At 23.6% G+C, this 15,088-nt stretch overlaps 1 protein-coding gene across 4 annotated transcripts in view; it reads right to left on the reverse strand.

Annotated features, from left to right (window-relative positions):
* Positions 1-4,034: 4,034 nt before the first annotated feature.
* HisT (Histamine transporter) overlaps positions 4,035-15,088 on the reverse strand; it is a 175,582-nt gene continuing 164,528 nt past the window's right edge. For all 4 annotated transcript variants that reach the window (XM_075309840.1, XM_075309839.1, XM_075309837.1 and 1 more), the window contains exons 8-12: positions 14,938-15,079; positions 14,655-14,851; positions 14,377-14,501; positions 4,962-5,072; positions 4,035-4,840 (exon numbers count right to left, since the gene is read on the reverse strand). In XM_075309840.1, coding sequence (XP_075165955.1) covers positions 4,558-4,840; positions 4,962-5,072; positions 14,377-14,501; positions 14,655-14,851; positions 14,938-15,079 — 858 coding nt within the window. In that variant the 3' untranslated portion in view covers positions 4,035-4,557. The remainder of the gene's footprint in view (positions 4,841-4,961; positions 5,073-14,376; positions 14,502-14,654; positions 14,852-14,937; positions 15,080-15,088) is intronic.

Genomic DNA, 15,088 nt, shown 5'->3' on the forward strand with positions numbered 1-15,088 from the left:
TTTTAATTTTTTTTTAATTTTAATTAAAAATTTATTATATTTTTTAATTGTAATTTTTTTAATTGATGTCAATTTAACGTTAATTGTATTTTGTCTGTGTAGGTAATTAAAAATTGATGAGTCGACTTTGGTCAACCACTAAAAACGATTAGTTAACACCAATATTTTTTTATTTTCGCAATTAAAATTTTAATTGTATATTAAAAATTTAATTAATTCAACTAAAATTTTAATAAAAAAAATAAATCACTAAATTAATTGAATCAACCATTTTTTTAAATTTAATTAATTAAATTTTTAATTGTCAAATCAATTAAAAATTTATTATATTTTTTTAAGTGTAATTTTTTAATTGATGTTAATTTAACAATAATTTTATCATGAACATATTTTTTCTTTGGACTTTTGTAGGTAATCAAAAATTTATGAGTTGACTTTGGTCAACCAAAAAAGTCGATTAGTCAACACCAATATTTTTCCAAATAAAATTTTAATTAAATTTTAATAATTTTAATTGAACGAATATTTTCGCAACAAAAATTGCTATTTGAACTTGTTGCAAAAAAAAAACTTGTCCACTAAAATTTAATTAATGCAATAAAAATATTAATTTTAGAAAATCGTTTTAATAAAAATAAAATCAATCACAAAAATTTATTATATCAACTAAATTTTTAATTTAATCAATTAATATTTTAATTGACGTCAATTAAAAGTTAGTTTTTTTCTGTGGTCTTTTGTAGGTAATGAGTCGATTTTGTAGATAAGTTGTTTTTAATTGGGAAAATATTAGTTTTAGTTTTTTTTCTGTGTCAAAAGGAGAATGTAATGTGGGACCTTTTGAAATAAAATTTTAAATTTAATTAAAATTTTAAACATTTTATTTAAAAAAATATATTTTTTTTGGATTTTAAAATAAAATTTTAAATTTAATTAATTAAATTTTTAATAGGCATCACCTAAAAATTAATTGTATTGTTTAATTGGATTTTTTTTAAATTGATGTCAATTTAAAGTTAAGTTTTTTCTGTGGACTTTTGTAGGTAATAAAAATTTTAATTGTAAAATTTTATTATAAAAGACCCCACGTTACATTCTCCATTAGACACAGCAAAAACCAAAACTAATATTTTTTCAATTAACATTTTAATTTAATTTTAAAAATTTCATTGATTCAATCAATCAAACGTTGAATAAAAAATTGATCAGAAAAATTATGTGTATCAATTAACTTTTTAATTGGATCAAATAATTGTTTAATAGGTGCTTTTAATTGATGTCAATTAAAAATTATTCGGATCTATTTTTGTGATTGATTTTTGTTTTAATTAAAAAATTAAATAAATGTATATTAAATTAAACATTTATGCAATTTTTTAATTAAATTTAGATATTAAATTTAATTTAGAATACATTTAAAATTTCAAGTGGAAACATTTTGGTGATTTTTTTCCTTTTTAGGAATTGTTACTAGAATTAAAAAGTCAACATTAGGAAAGTAGATTTTAGACTTTAATTCAAAATTCAGAAGAGTAGACTATCTAACTTTAAAAAAGTCGACTTCCGAATTTGACGATGATGTCGCATCTTTCGATTTTTTTTTTACATTTTTAACTAAAAATTTCATTGATTCAAACAAAATTTGAATTAGGAAATCTATCAGAAAAATTAGTCGCATCAATTAATTTTTTAATTGGATCAATCAATTGTTTAATTGACGTCGATTAAAAATTAATTGGATTGGTTTTTGTTTTAATTAAAATTTAATTAAAAATTAAATATTTTTAAAATACAATTAAAATATTAATTGGAAAAATGTTGGTGATGTTTTTTTTTCTTTGTAGGAATTGTTACGAGAATTAAAAAGTCAAAATTAGGAGAGTAGATTTTAGAATTTAATTCAAAATTTAGAAGAGTAGACTATCTAACTTTGAAAAAGTCGACTTCTGAATTTGGCGATGATGTCGCATCTTTCGATTTTTTTTTACATTTTTAACTAAAAATTTCATTGATTCAAACAAAATTTGAATTAGGAAATCTATCAGAAAAATTAGTCGCATCAATTAATTTTTTAATTGGATCAATCAATTGTTTAATTGACGTCGATTAAAAATTAATTGGATTGGTTTTTGTTTTAATTAAAATTTAATTAAAAATTAAACATTTTTAAAATACAATTAAAATATTAATTGGAAAAATGTTGGTGATGTTTTTTTTCTGTGTAGGAATTGTTACGAGAATGAAAAAGTCAAAATAACGAAAGTAGATTTTTGTTTTAATTCCAAATTGGGAAGAGTAGACTATCGAACTTTGAAAAAGACGTCTTCCAAATTTGGCGATGATGTCGCATCTTTCGATTTTTTTTTTAAATTTTCAATTAAAAATTTCATTGATTCAAACAAAAGTTGAATAAAAAAATCTATCAAAACATTTAATTGTATCAAATAATTTTATAATTGGATGAATCAAATGTTTAATTGATGTCGATTAAAAATTAATTGGATCGATTTATGTGATGATTTTGGTTTTATTTAAAATTTTATTAAAAATTGAATATTTTTAAAATTTCAATTGGAAAACTGTTTGTGATGTTTTTTTCTGTGTAGGAATGCTTACGACAATTAAAAAAAACTAGGAAAGTAGACTTTTCGTTTAATTCAAAATTTGGAAGAGTAGACTATCTACTTTTGAAAAAGTCGAATTCCGAATTTGGAGATAACGTCGGAACTTTCGATTTTTGTTTTAAATTTTTAAATAATTTTTTATTCAACTTTTGCTTGAATAAATGAAATTTTTAGTTAAAAAGCAAAAAAAAAAATATTGTATGAATTAATTTTTTAATTGGATGTAATAAGAGTAGACTATCGAACTTTGAAAAAGTCGAATTCCGAATTTAGAGATCATGTCGCATCTTTCGATTTTTTTTTAAATTTTCAATTAAAAATTTCATTGATTCAAACAAAAGTTGAATAAAAAAATCTATCAAAAAATTTAATTGTATCAATTAATTTTTTAATTGGATGAATTAATTGTTTAATTGATGTTGATTAAAAATTAATTGGATCGACCTTTGTGATTGGTTTTTGTCTTAATTTAAAAAATTAATTTAAACATTTAATTAATATTTAATTAATATTTTTAAAATTCAATTAAAATATTAATTGGATATTTTTTTCTGTGTAGGAATTGTTACGAGAATTAAAAAGTCAACATTTGGAAAGTAGACTTTTCATTTAATTCAAAATGAAAAAAAAAAATGAAAGAGTAACTTTGAAAAAGTCGACTTACGAATTTGGCGATGATGGCGCAACTTTCGATTTTTTTTTAAATTTTAAAATTAAAAAACTAGCAGAAAAATTAATTGTATCAATTAATTTTTTAACTGGATCATTTAACCTTTTAATTGGTGTTTTTAATTGAATTAAAAAGTCAGAATTTGGAAAGTAGACTTTTCATTTAATTCAAAATGAAAAAGAATGAACGAGTAACTTTGAAAAAGACGACTTCCGAATTTGGCGATGATGTCGCAACTTTCGATTTTTTTAAATGTTTAATTAAAAAATCTATTAGAAAAATTAATTGTATCAATTAAGTTTTTAACTGGAACAATAAACTTTTTAATTTGTGATTTTAATTGACGTCGATTAAAAATTAGCTGGTTCGATTTTGGTGATTGATTTTTGTTTCAATTAAAATTTAATTAAAATTGTTGTTGTTTTTTATTGCAGCTTAAAACCATACATTGACTAAACTACAAGTGTAGCTTAACCAACAGAGGAAAAGAATGTTTGTTTAATTAAAATCTAATTAAAAATTTGGCGATGATGTCGCAACTTTCGATTTTTTTATGAGTTAATAAAGTAGATTTCTATCTTTAAAATTTTCATTGTTTCAAATTAAAATTGAATACTAAAATTTGAATGTTCAATAGTAAGGACAAGCTCTCTCTCTTTTTCTCCTAAACACAAATCCTTAACCCCAATATTTTTTTTGTGCATTTGTGCAGGATAGGCGTGAATAAAATTATATTCAAATTAAATTTCCAATCATAGGCCATATGATTGTGAATATTTTATATATATATTTTTGTTTGTTTTTCTTTAATAACTAACAATTTTTGTTTAAAAATTATTAAAATAACAATAATAGTAAAAAGTAACTAACAAACAAAAAAAATATATATTTAATTTATACATATTTACATATAGTACTAAAACAAATGGAAAGTAAGAAATTTTAAAATTAAAAACAATGGTTTTTAGAGTGTAAATTCACAAAAATAAAATATAGTTAAAATTATCTTAATATAATATTGAAATTAGCGATTTTGTTTAAGTAATACAATTAGCGAAAAAAATTTCAAATACTTCATACAATTCGATTGCCTAGATTCCTGATTCCTTCATTGATTTACCATGCCACAAAGTGGCGGCACTTTAGTTTCTTAAACTGAAATTTTTTTTGCATTTTCGTTTCGGTTTGAGTTTTGCATCTCCTCCATGGAGGAAATACAGAATTCAACGAACATTGTGTTACTTAAACAAAATCTATACGATCCTATGGATTTCCTGTATTGCCCGTTTGTTGTGCATTCTGACGTCTTAGATCGGAGCCAATGAGAGCTGTTATAATGGTGCCACCTATCAGCATAATGGCCATGGTAACATTGGCCGTTATATCGCCATAATCACCCAAGAGCCAAGAATACAGAGATGTAAAGATAATACCAAAGACTTGGGAGGCTGCATTCAATAGGCCAGATGAAGTACCCTCCGGTTCGGGATAGGTTAATTCAGCACCAAATTCAAAGCCAACTGGCAAATAACCAGTCATAAAGAAGCTAAGAGTAAAACAAGGAGAAAAACAAAAATTTGCCAAAAATGATAATAAATCACAACTCTTGCTAGAGAAAAAAAATTAAAAAGCTTTTCTGAAATCTTCATTCATTCATTCATACTCACCCCAATAAGGATGCCGTTACATAAACGACTGCAATACTTCCGGTATCCAAAGTAAAGGCAAACACCCACATACCCACCATTGAGAATGCGTACACAGCCAATGTAGTTTCTCTGGTTTGTCAAGAATGAAACGGAAACGGAAACAAGGCGAAACCAGTTAGCATTGGTATAGAACATAGAAGCATTCAATGGTTTTAAATAACAAGAACGACATTAACAAGGAAAATCTTATCATGGAGGAAGATACCCAACTACATGCGAAATGAAATGAAAAGTTATGATCTTCCTACAAAACTATCAAAAGACAATAGAGATGCTTTCCTATAAAACTCTTGCAGTTTAAGGCGTTGCATATTTCGTCGTACAGTAGTAAAAGGTCAAAGAAGTAAATGCCAATTATAAGTAAAAATCATAAATTTAATTTTAAAATCCTTCAAGTTTAAAAATATATTGAGTTGCCAATATAATTAAGTTAGTTTCTCCTTTGATACAGTTCAATATCAATTCAACTTGAATGTAACAAAAGAAGAGACTTTGTTTACCAGGAAACTTAATTTTTTAACAATTAAATTAAATTGAAGCAAGAAGAAAATTGATTTTAGAAATTTTGTATATTTCTGTAGAAAATAAAATCTGTCAATTAAATGAAGAGAAGGAAAATCCAATAGAAGAATTAATTACTTTGAAATGGAAATTAAATGACAAAAGTTTCGTATAAAATATGTCAGTAACTCTGAAACAATTCCTTGTATCTATACAACACAGAGTTTAAAATTTTTTTTCTTATGTATTGAGATACATAAAAATATATTTGCACACAGTGACTTGGTATAGGTTTTGTGGAAGTATATAGTAAGGAGAATTAGTTGACAATCATTGTTTTTTGATATCAGTTCACTTCAGGGTTTAAATTAAAATTTGTCTTATATACTGAATATATGAACCAAACCCCAAACCCGTAATTTAAACCCTTAATGAATTGATTTAAAGTAGTAACGATAACTACGTAATTTGCCTTGATATCTAACTTCACAAAACTAATACCACTTTCATGTGTGCAGTTTTTGTTTTAATTTCTTGGAAAAATTCGTCCTTGCAGTTTAAGACTTTGCCTATTTATTTTTATTTGATTTTAGAAATTTTGTATATTTCTGTAGAAAATAAAATCTGTCAATTAAATGAAGAGAAGGAAAATCCAATAGAAGAATTAATTACTTTGAAATGGAAATTAAATGACAAAAGTTTCATATAAAAAATGTCAGTAACTCTGAAACAATTCCTTGTATCTATATAACACAGAGTTTAAATATTTTTTTTCTTATTTATTGAGATACATAAAAATATATTTGCACACAGTGACTTGGTATAGGTTTTGTGGAAGTATATAGTAAGGAGAATTAGTTGACAATCATTGTTTTTTGATATCAGTTCGCTTCAGGGTTTAAATTAAAATTTGTCTTATATACTGAATATATGAACCAAACCCCAAAACCGTAATTTAAACCCTTAATGAATTGATTTAACGTAGTAACGATAACCACGTAATTGGCCTTGATATCTAACTTGACAAAACTAATACCACTTTCATGTGTGGAGTTTTTGTTTTAATTTCTTAGAAAAATTCGTCCTTGCAGTTTAAGATGTTGCCTATTTTTTCGTACAGTAGTAGAAGGTCAAAGAAGTAAATGCCAATTATAAGTAAAAATCTTGAATTTAATTTTAAAATCCTTCAAGTTTAAACATATATTGAGTTGCCAATATAACTAAGTTAGTTTTTCCTTTGATACAGATCAATATCAATTAGATTTGAATGTAACAAAAGAAGAGACTTTGTTTTCAAGGAAACTTAATTTTTTAACAATTAAATTAAATTGAAGCAAGAAGAAAATTGATTTTAGAAATTTTGTATATTTTTGTAGAAAATAAAGTCTGTCAATTAAATGGAGAGAAGGAAAATCCAATAGAAGAATTAATTATTTTGAAATGGAAATTAAATGACAAAAGTTTCATATAAAAAAGTTCAGTAACTTTGAAACAATTCCTTGTATCTACACATTTCCGAGTTTAAATATTGTTTTTTTAATTATTGCGATTCTTAAATATGTATTTGCACACAGTTACTTGGTATAAGTTTTGTGGAAGTATATAGTAAAGAGACGTAGTTGGATACCACAGTTTTTTGATATCAGTTCGCTTCGCTTCAGGGTTTAAATTAAAATTTGGCTTATCTACTGAATATATGAACCAAACCCCAAAGCCTTAATTTAAACCCTTAATGAATTGATTTAAAGTAATAACGATAACTACGTAATTTGCCTTGATATCTTACATCACTAATAACAAAACTAATACCACTTTCATGTGTGCAATTTTTGTTTTAATTTCTTGGAAAATTTCGTCCTTGCAGTTTTTTTCGTACAGTAGTAGAAGGTCAAAGAAGTGAAAAATCCTTCAAGTTTAAAAATATATTGAGTTGCCAATATAATTAAGTTAGTTTCTCGTTTGATACAGCTCAATATCAATTCAATTTGAATGTAATAAAAGAAGAGACTTTGTTTTTCAAGCAACTTAATTTTTTAACAATTAAATTACATTAAACGAAGAAGAAAATTGATTTTAGAAATCTTGTATATGTCTGCAGAAACTAAAATCTGTCAATTAAATGAAGAGAAGGAAAATCGAATGGAAGATTTATTGAGTTGGAAATGGAAATTAAATGACAAAGGTTTCATATAAAAAATTTCAGTAACTCTGAACCAATTCCTTGTATCTATACAACACAGAGTTTAAATATTTTTTTCTTATTAAATTGGGATACATAAAAATATATTTGCACACAGTGACTTGGTATAGGTTTTGTGGTAGTATATAGTAGGGAGAATTAGTGGATTACCACAGTTTTTTGATATCAGTTCGCTCCAGGGTTTAAATTAAAATTTGTCTTAACTACGAAAATAGTCCAATTTATGAACTAAACCCCAAAAATTTAATTTAAAACCCTTAAATGAATTGATTTAATGTAGTAACGATAACAACGCGATTTGCTTTGACATCTATATTTACAAAACTAATACCACATAGATGTGTGCAGACAAAATGTTTCACTTTTACTTTTTTTTCGCAAATTTTCTGTTTCATTAAAATAAAATTTAACATAGAAATTGTTCTAAACAAAACACAAAGATCAGCACACAATAAACTGATATTACATTTAAGGAAGTGTAAAATAAAGCAAAAAGCTTGCCTAATACACTTTTACTATATCAATTCAATTCAAAGCTTAAATAATGTTTTTTTTTTATTTATTGAAATATATAAAATTTTGCACACAGTAACTTGGTATATGTTTTATGGGAGTATATAATAAGGAGACGTAGTTGGCTGCCACGGTTATTTTAGAGCAATTCGTTTGAGGTTTTCTATTAACATTTGTTTTATCTACCGCAACAGTCGAATATTTGAGCCAATCCCCAAAAATTTAATTTAAACCCTTAAATGAATTGATTTAAAGTAGTAACGATAACTACGTAGTTTGCATTGATACCTGTCTTCGCAAAACTAATACCAATTTCATGTGTGCAGATTTTTTTTAATTCCTGTGGAAAATTCTATTCATCTTGGTTCTTTGTAGTTCTATAAAAAAATTCTAATCTATATAAAATATTATTGATTGATTGAATATTATTGATTTTCTCCGAAAATTATTTTTTAGGGGGCGTTCAACCTTTAAGGAAATGTTTCAAAGCCTTCAATATAACGTAATTAAGAACAAATAGATAAGAAAATGGTGCCGAAGTAATGTATTACTTGGTTATTTGTCATAATACCTATAATGTAGATTTTTTTTGACAAAATTATAAGAATGCAACTCGAACGGAACTCATAAATCAAATTTAAAGCTGAAGCCGAATGGTTATAAAAACAAAGCTGTAAGAATATGTCAAAACAGAACTTATTGTTTAAAATGATGTCACACATTTCTATGTGTGCAACATAAATACCAATTATTCAAGATTATTAGGACAATTTCAATTGATATTTATTTTGATTCTCATCAAGAAAATAACTATGATTGACTCCACAAACGAATTGATTTAGAAATAATATACAAAGACAACAATTCAGTGATCGCTTTACATCTATAAAACACAAGTTATTTATGTGTGTGCCACATTCAGGATTAAGTTTGAAGTAATTCGTAAATTTTTATATTTGTTTTGTAAATTTAATTTTTTTTCCGACAAAAGTTTCCAACAAATTGATATACAAATAATATGGATAGAATCCATTTAACCTAATCGTATACCATTAGAAAATGTGAAAAATGTATGGAAGTGCAAGGTTTTATGCTAAAGATATTAAGGCGAATGATCATTTCTCTACCAATATTTTATGCTTTCTTTTATGGTTACCATAATGTAATTTTTTTTTTTACAGAATTGTCTACCATGTTTTTTTTTTTTTTTTATATAGAATGATAATAAATTTCAATATTTCCGCATTGCCTTTGGGAAAAAACAGAACATCGACTACCTTAAAACATAACACTTCCTATGTCGCCCATACAAAATGGTGCAGAAAAGGAAAAATAATAAACAATAATTCAATTTTTTTATAATGTTTAACATATTTGTTTTGCTGCTATCGGAACTCAACAGCATCTGCAGCTGGGATCAATGCTTGGTTGAATGACTATGAATGTACTGTGGTAGAATATTTCATATTGTATTGGATTTTATTTTTTCCCCTTAACTTTAATGTTGCCCATGGCGATTAAGAAACTACAGGCTAAGGGCTTAATGCCCTTAGAAAAATGTTCGGAAATTTATCATAATGAGTTTGGAAGCAGTTCGACAACAGTTTGTTTTACATCATATGAGGGTAATTTCCAAATGCCATACAGGATATGTCTAATAAACAATACTTTTGTTTTCACTATAAAGAACTAATAATTATTGTTAAGAATTTTGAAGATAAAGTTAATTAGTCTTTTATTTTGTGGACTTTAGGTGCTTTTTCGGTTTGTTTTTAAAATTGAAAATAAAAGGCCATCTTGTATGGGATATTTTATGGTGGTACATGTGTCATATGCACGGTTGCCACACGTGCCAAAAATTATCTATCAAAATTTGGAGCAAATTCTACCAAACAAAAAAAAAATATTTCTATAGAAAATTTTATATCTATAGAAAAATTTGTCATAATCTTATTTCTATAGAAAATTTTGTCAAAATTGTATATCTACGAGTATATAAAAATGTTGTCAAAATTTTATTTCTATAGCAAATTTTGTTAAAATTGTATGTCTATATAAAGATTTTGTCAAAATTTTATTTCTATAGAAAATTTTGTTAAAAATGTTGTTTCTATAGAAAATTTTGTCAAAATTTTATTTCTATAGAAAATTTTGTCAAATTTTAATTTCTATAGAAAATTTTGTCATAATTCTATTTCTATAGAAAATTTTGTCATAATTTTATTTCTATAGAAAATTTTGTCAAAATTTTATTTCTATAGAAAATTTGGTCAAAATTTTATTTCTATAGAATTTTTTTTTTAATTTTATTTTTAAAGAAAATTTTGTAAAAATTGTATTTCTATAGAAAATTTTGTAAAAATTTTATTTCTAAAGAAAATTTTGTCGAAATTTTATTTCTATAGAAAATTTTGTCATAATTTTATTTCTATAGAAAATTTTGTCAAATTTTATTTCTATAGAAAATTTTACAAAAATTTTATTTCTATAAAATTTTGTCAAATTTTAATTTCTATAGAAAATTTTGTCATAATTTTATTTCTATAGAAAATTTGGTCAAAATTTTATTTCTATAGAAAATTTGGTCAAAATTTTTTTTCTATAGATTTTTTTTTTTTAATTTTATTTTTAAAGAAAATTTTGTAAAAATTTTATTTCTATAGAAAATTTTGTAAAAATTTTATTTCTATAGAAAATTTTGTAAAAATTTTATTTCTATAGAAAATCTTGTAAAAATTTTATTTCTAAAGAAAATTTTGTCGAAATTTTATTTCTATAGAAAATTTTGTCATAATTTTATTTCTATAGAAAATTTTACACAAATTTTATTTCTATAAAATTTTGTCAAATTTTAATTTCTATAGAAAATTTTGTCATAATTTTATTTCTATAGAAAATTTGGTCAAAATTTTATTTCTATAGAAAATTTGGTCAAAATTTTAGTTCTGTAGAAAATTTTGTCAAAATTTTATTTTTATAGAAAATTTTGTTAAAAATGTTGTTTCTATAGAAAATTTTGTCAAAATTTTATTTCTATAGAAGATTTTGTCAAATTTTTATTTCTTTAGACAATTTTGTCAAAATTTTATTTCTATAGAAAATTTTGTCAAATTTTAATTTCTATAGAAAATTTTGTCATAATTTTATTTCTATAGAAAATTTGGTCAAAATTTTATTTCTATAGAAAATTTGGTCAAAATTTTATTTCTATAGATTTTTTTTTTAATTTTATTTTTAAAGAAAATTTTGTAAAAATTTTATTTCTATAGAAAATTTTGTAAAAATTTTATTTCTATAGAAAATTTTGTAAAAATTTTATTTCTATAGAAAATCTTGTAAAAATTTTATTTCTAAAGAAAATTTTGTCGAAATTTTATTTCTATAGAAAATTTTGTCATAATTTTATTTCTATAGAAAATTTTACAAAAATTTTATTTCTATAAAATTTTGTCAAATTTTAATTTCTATAGAAAATTTTGTCATAATTTTATTTCTATAGAAAATTTGGTCAAAATTTTATTTCTATAGAAAATTTGGTCAAAATTTTATTTCTATAGAAAATTTTGTCAAAATTTTATTTCTATAGAAAATTTTGTTAAAAATGTTGTTTCTATAGAAAATTTTGTCAAAATTTTATTTCTATAGAAGATTTTGTCAAATTTTTATTTCTTTAGACAATTTTGTCAAAATTTTATTTCTATAGAAAATTTTGTCAAATTTTAATTTCTATAGAAAATTTTGTCATAATTCTATTTCTATAGAATATTTTGTCAAAATTTTATTTCTATAGAAATATTGCCCAAAATTTTATTTCTATAGGAGATGTTTTCAAAATTTTATTTCTATAGAAAATTTTGTCAAAATTTTATTTCTATAGAAATATTGTCCAAAATTTTATTTCTATAGAAATATTGCCCACAATTTTATTTCTATAGAAAATTTTGTCAAAAGTTTATTTCTATAGAAAATTTTGTTAAAAATGTTGTTTCTATAGAAAATTTTGTCAAAACTTTATTTCTATGGAAAATTTTGTCAAATTTTAATTTCTATAGAAATATTGTCCAAAATTTTATTTCTATAGAAATATTGCCCAAAGTTTTATTTCTATAGGAGATTTTTTCAAAATTTTATTTCTATAGAAAATTTTGTCAAAATTTTATTTCTATAGAAAATTTTGTCAAAATTTTATTTCCATAGAAGATTTTCTCAAAATTTTATTTCTATAGAAAATTTTTTTCAAAAATTTTTTTTCGATAGAAAATTGTGTCACATTTTATTTCTATGGAATATTTTGTCAAAATTTTATCTCTAGAAAATTTTTTCAAAATTTTATTTTTATAGAAAATCTTGTCAAAATTTTATTTCTATAGAAAAATTTTTCCAAATTTTATTTCTAAAGAATTTTTTTTTCAAAATTTTATTGCTATAGAAAATTTTGTCAAAATTTTATTTCTATAGAAATATTGTCCAAAATTTTATGTCTATAGAAATAGTGTCCAAAATTTTATTTTTATAGAAAAATTTGTAAAAATTTTATTTCTATAGAAAATGTTGTAAAAATTTCATTTCTTTAGGAAATTTTTGTCAAAACTTTATTTCTATAGAAAATTTAGCCAAAATTTAATTTCTATAGAAAATGTTGTCGAAACTGTATTTCTATAGAAAATTTTTGTCAAAATTTTATTTCTATAGAAAAATTTGTCAAAATTTTATTTCTATATAAAAATTTGTCCAAATTTTATTTCTATAGAATTTTTTTTCAAAATTTTATTTCTATAGAAAATTTTGTCAAAATTTTATTGCTATAGAAATATTGTCCAAAATTTTATTTTTATAGAAAATTGTGTCAAAATGGTATTTATATAGAACATTTTGTCAAAATGTTATTTCTATAGAAACTTTTGTTAAAATTTTATTTCTATAGAAAATTTTGTCTGCCATTTTTGGTAGAATTCTACCAACTGTGGCAATCGTGGTCATATGACCCGTATTGAAGTTTTATTAATTTTATTTTTCAAAATTTTTTTTCTATAGAAAATTGTGTCACATTTTATTTCTATAGAATATTTTGTCAAAATTATATCTCTAGAAAATTTTTTCAAAATTTTATTTTTATAGAAAATCTTGTCAAAATTATATTTCTATAGAAAAATTTATCCAAATTTTATTTCTAAAGAATTTTTTTTTTCAAAATTTTATTGCTATAGAAAATTTTGTCAAAATTTTATTTCTATAGAAATATTGTCCAAAATGTTATGTCTATAAAAATATTGTCCAAAATTTTAATTTTATAGAAAAATTTGTAAAAATTTTATTTCTATAGAAAATGTTGTCAAAATTTCATTTCTTTAGGAAATTTTTGTCAAAACTTTATTTCTATAGAAAATTTAACCAAAATTTAATTTCTACAGAAAATGTTGTCAAAACTGTATTTCTATAGAAAATTTTTGTTAAAATTTTATTTCTATAGAAAAATTTGTCAAAATTTTATTTCTATATAAAAATTTGTCAAAATTTTATTTCTATATAAAAATTTGTCAAAATTTTATTTCTATAGAATTTTTTTTCAAAATTTTATTTCTATAGAAAATTTTGTCAAAACTTTATTGCTATAGAAATATTGTCCAAAATTTTATTTTTATAGAAAATTGTGTCAAAATGGTATTTATATAGAACATTTTGTCAAAATGTTATTTCTATAGAAAATTTTGTTAAAATTTTATTTCTATAGAAAATTTTGTCTGCCATTTTTGGTAGAATTCTACCAACTGTGGCAATCGTGGTCATATGACCCGTATTGAAGTTTTATTAAGATGAAACCCAAATGATTAAGGTTAACCGTGAACATTAAACACTGATCACTTGGGCGTATAAGTTACACAAAAGATTTTGTTTTGGCATTCATCATACGGCCCAATAGCCTGTTTATATTTTTTATTTATCAAACGCCACCATGTTGCAACAACTAAGAATTCTTAATTTCGAGGTAGGAGGAATGGCAATAAAAATGGAATTTCTTTTACATGGACCAAAGAGAAAAAAGGATTCTTTCTTATGATGGATTCTCGTATTGTTTTGGGGTATCTTCCATTTTCTTAGGTCTTTTTCCCACCTGTATTATAAAACCCAAAAACAAAACATTTGTTGGAGGGAACTTACTTAAATTTATGAGATTTATCCAAAACAATGCCCGAAACAACTGAACCCAACATGCCAGACAAGACAATGGCCAAACCAATACGCCCAGTATCCACTTCATGTCCAGGATAATACTTAAGCACCACCTTGAGAGATGAAAGAAACACACAAAAACAAAAGTTGATTAAGGTTAGCAAATACAAATGGATGGCGGCTTAGGACATTTAGCCCTTACACTGAATGCTTGGATAAGAAACAAGTGATGCGAAATGATTTATAAAAAAAAAACAAAAACTTACCGGATTGAGGAGCGTTGAAATGGCATAGAATACTCCCACATTCATGCCGTATGATATGAGCAACAATATATAATTGCGATTCATCATTAAATTCTTTAATGATGTTTTGAAGGAGACTTGATTTTGTGCTTCAATGGATCCTGGCAGGGCAACTTTTTGAGCAGCCGAGGGTGGGGTAGGAGGTTTGTCTTGGAAAACTGAAATTGTATAGCGAGAAAAGCAAAAATAAAGTTAATTTTTTTTTGTGTTCCATTATGCCTTTGGAGAGAGTGTAATGACTTACATAAAACCATTAAAATGGCCAAAACGGTTGTTACTCCAGCCACATAATTGAACATCCATTGCAAATCATGTCCCACCATATCCAGATTTTCGTTATTCGCCACCAACATGGGGGGTAAAACAAAACCTAAAGCAACGCCCAGCTATAAAAT

The sequence above is a fragment of the Haematobia irritans genome, chromosome 5 (genome assembly GCF_050003625.1).
Source record: "Haematobia irritans isolate KBUSLIRL chromosome 5, ASM5000362v1, whole genome shotgun sequence".
Classification (NCBI taxonomy): Eukaryota; Metazoa; Arthropoda; class Insecta; order Diptera; family Muscidae; genus Haematobia; species Haematobia irritans.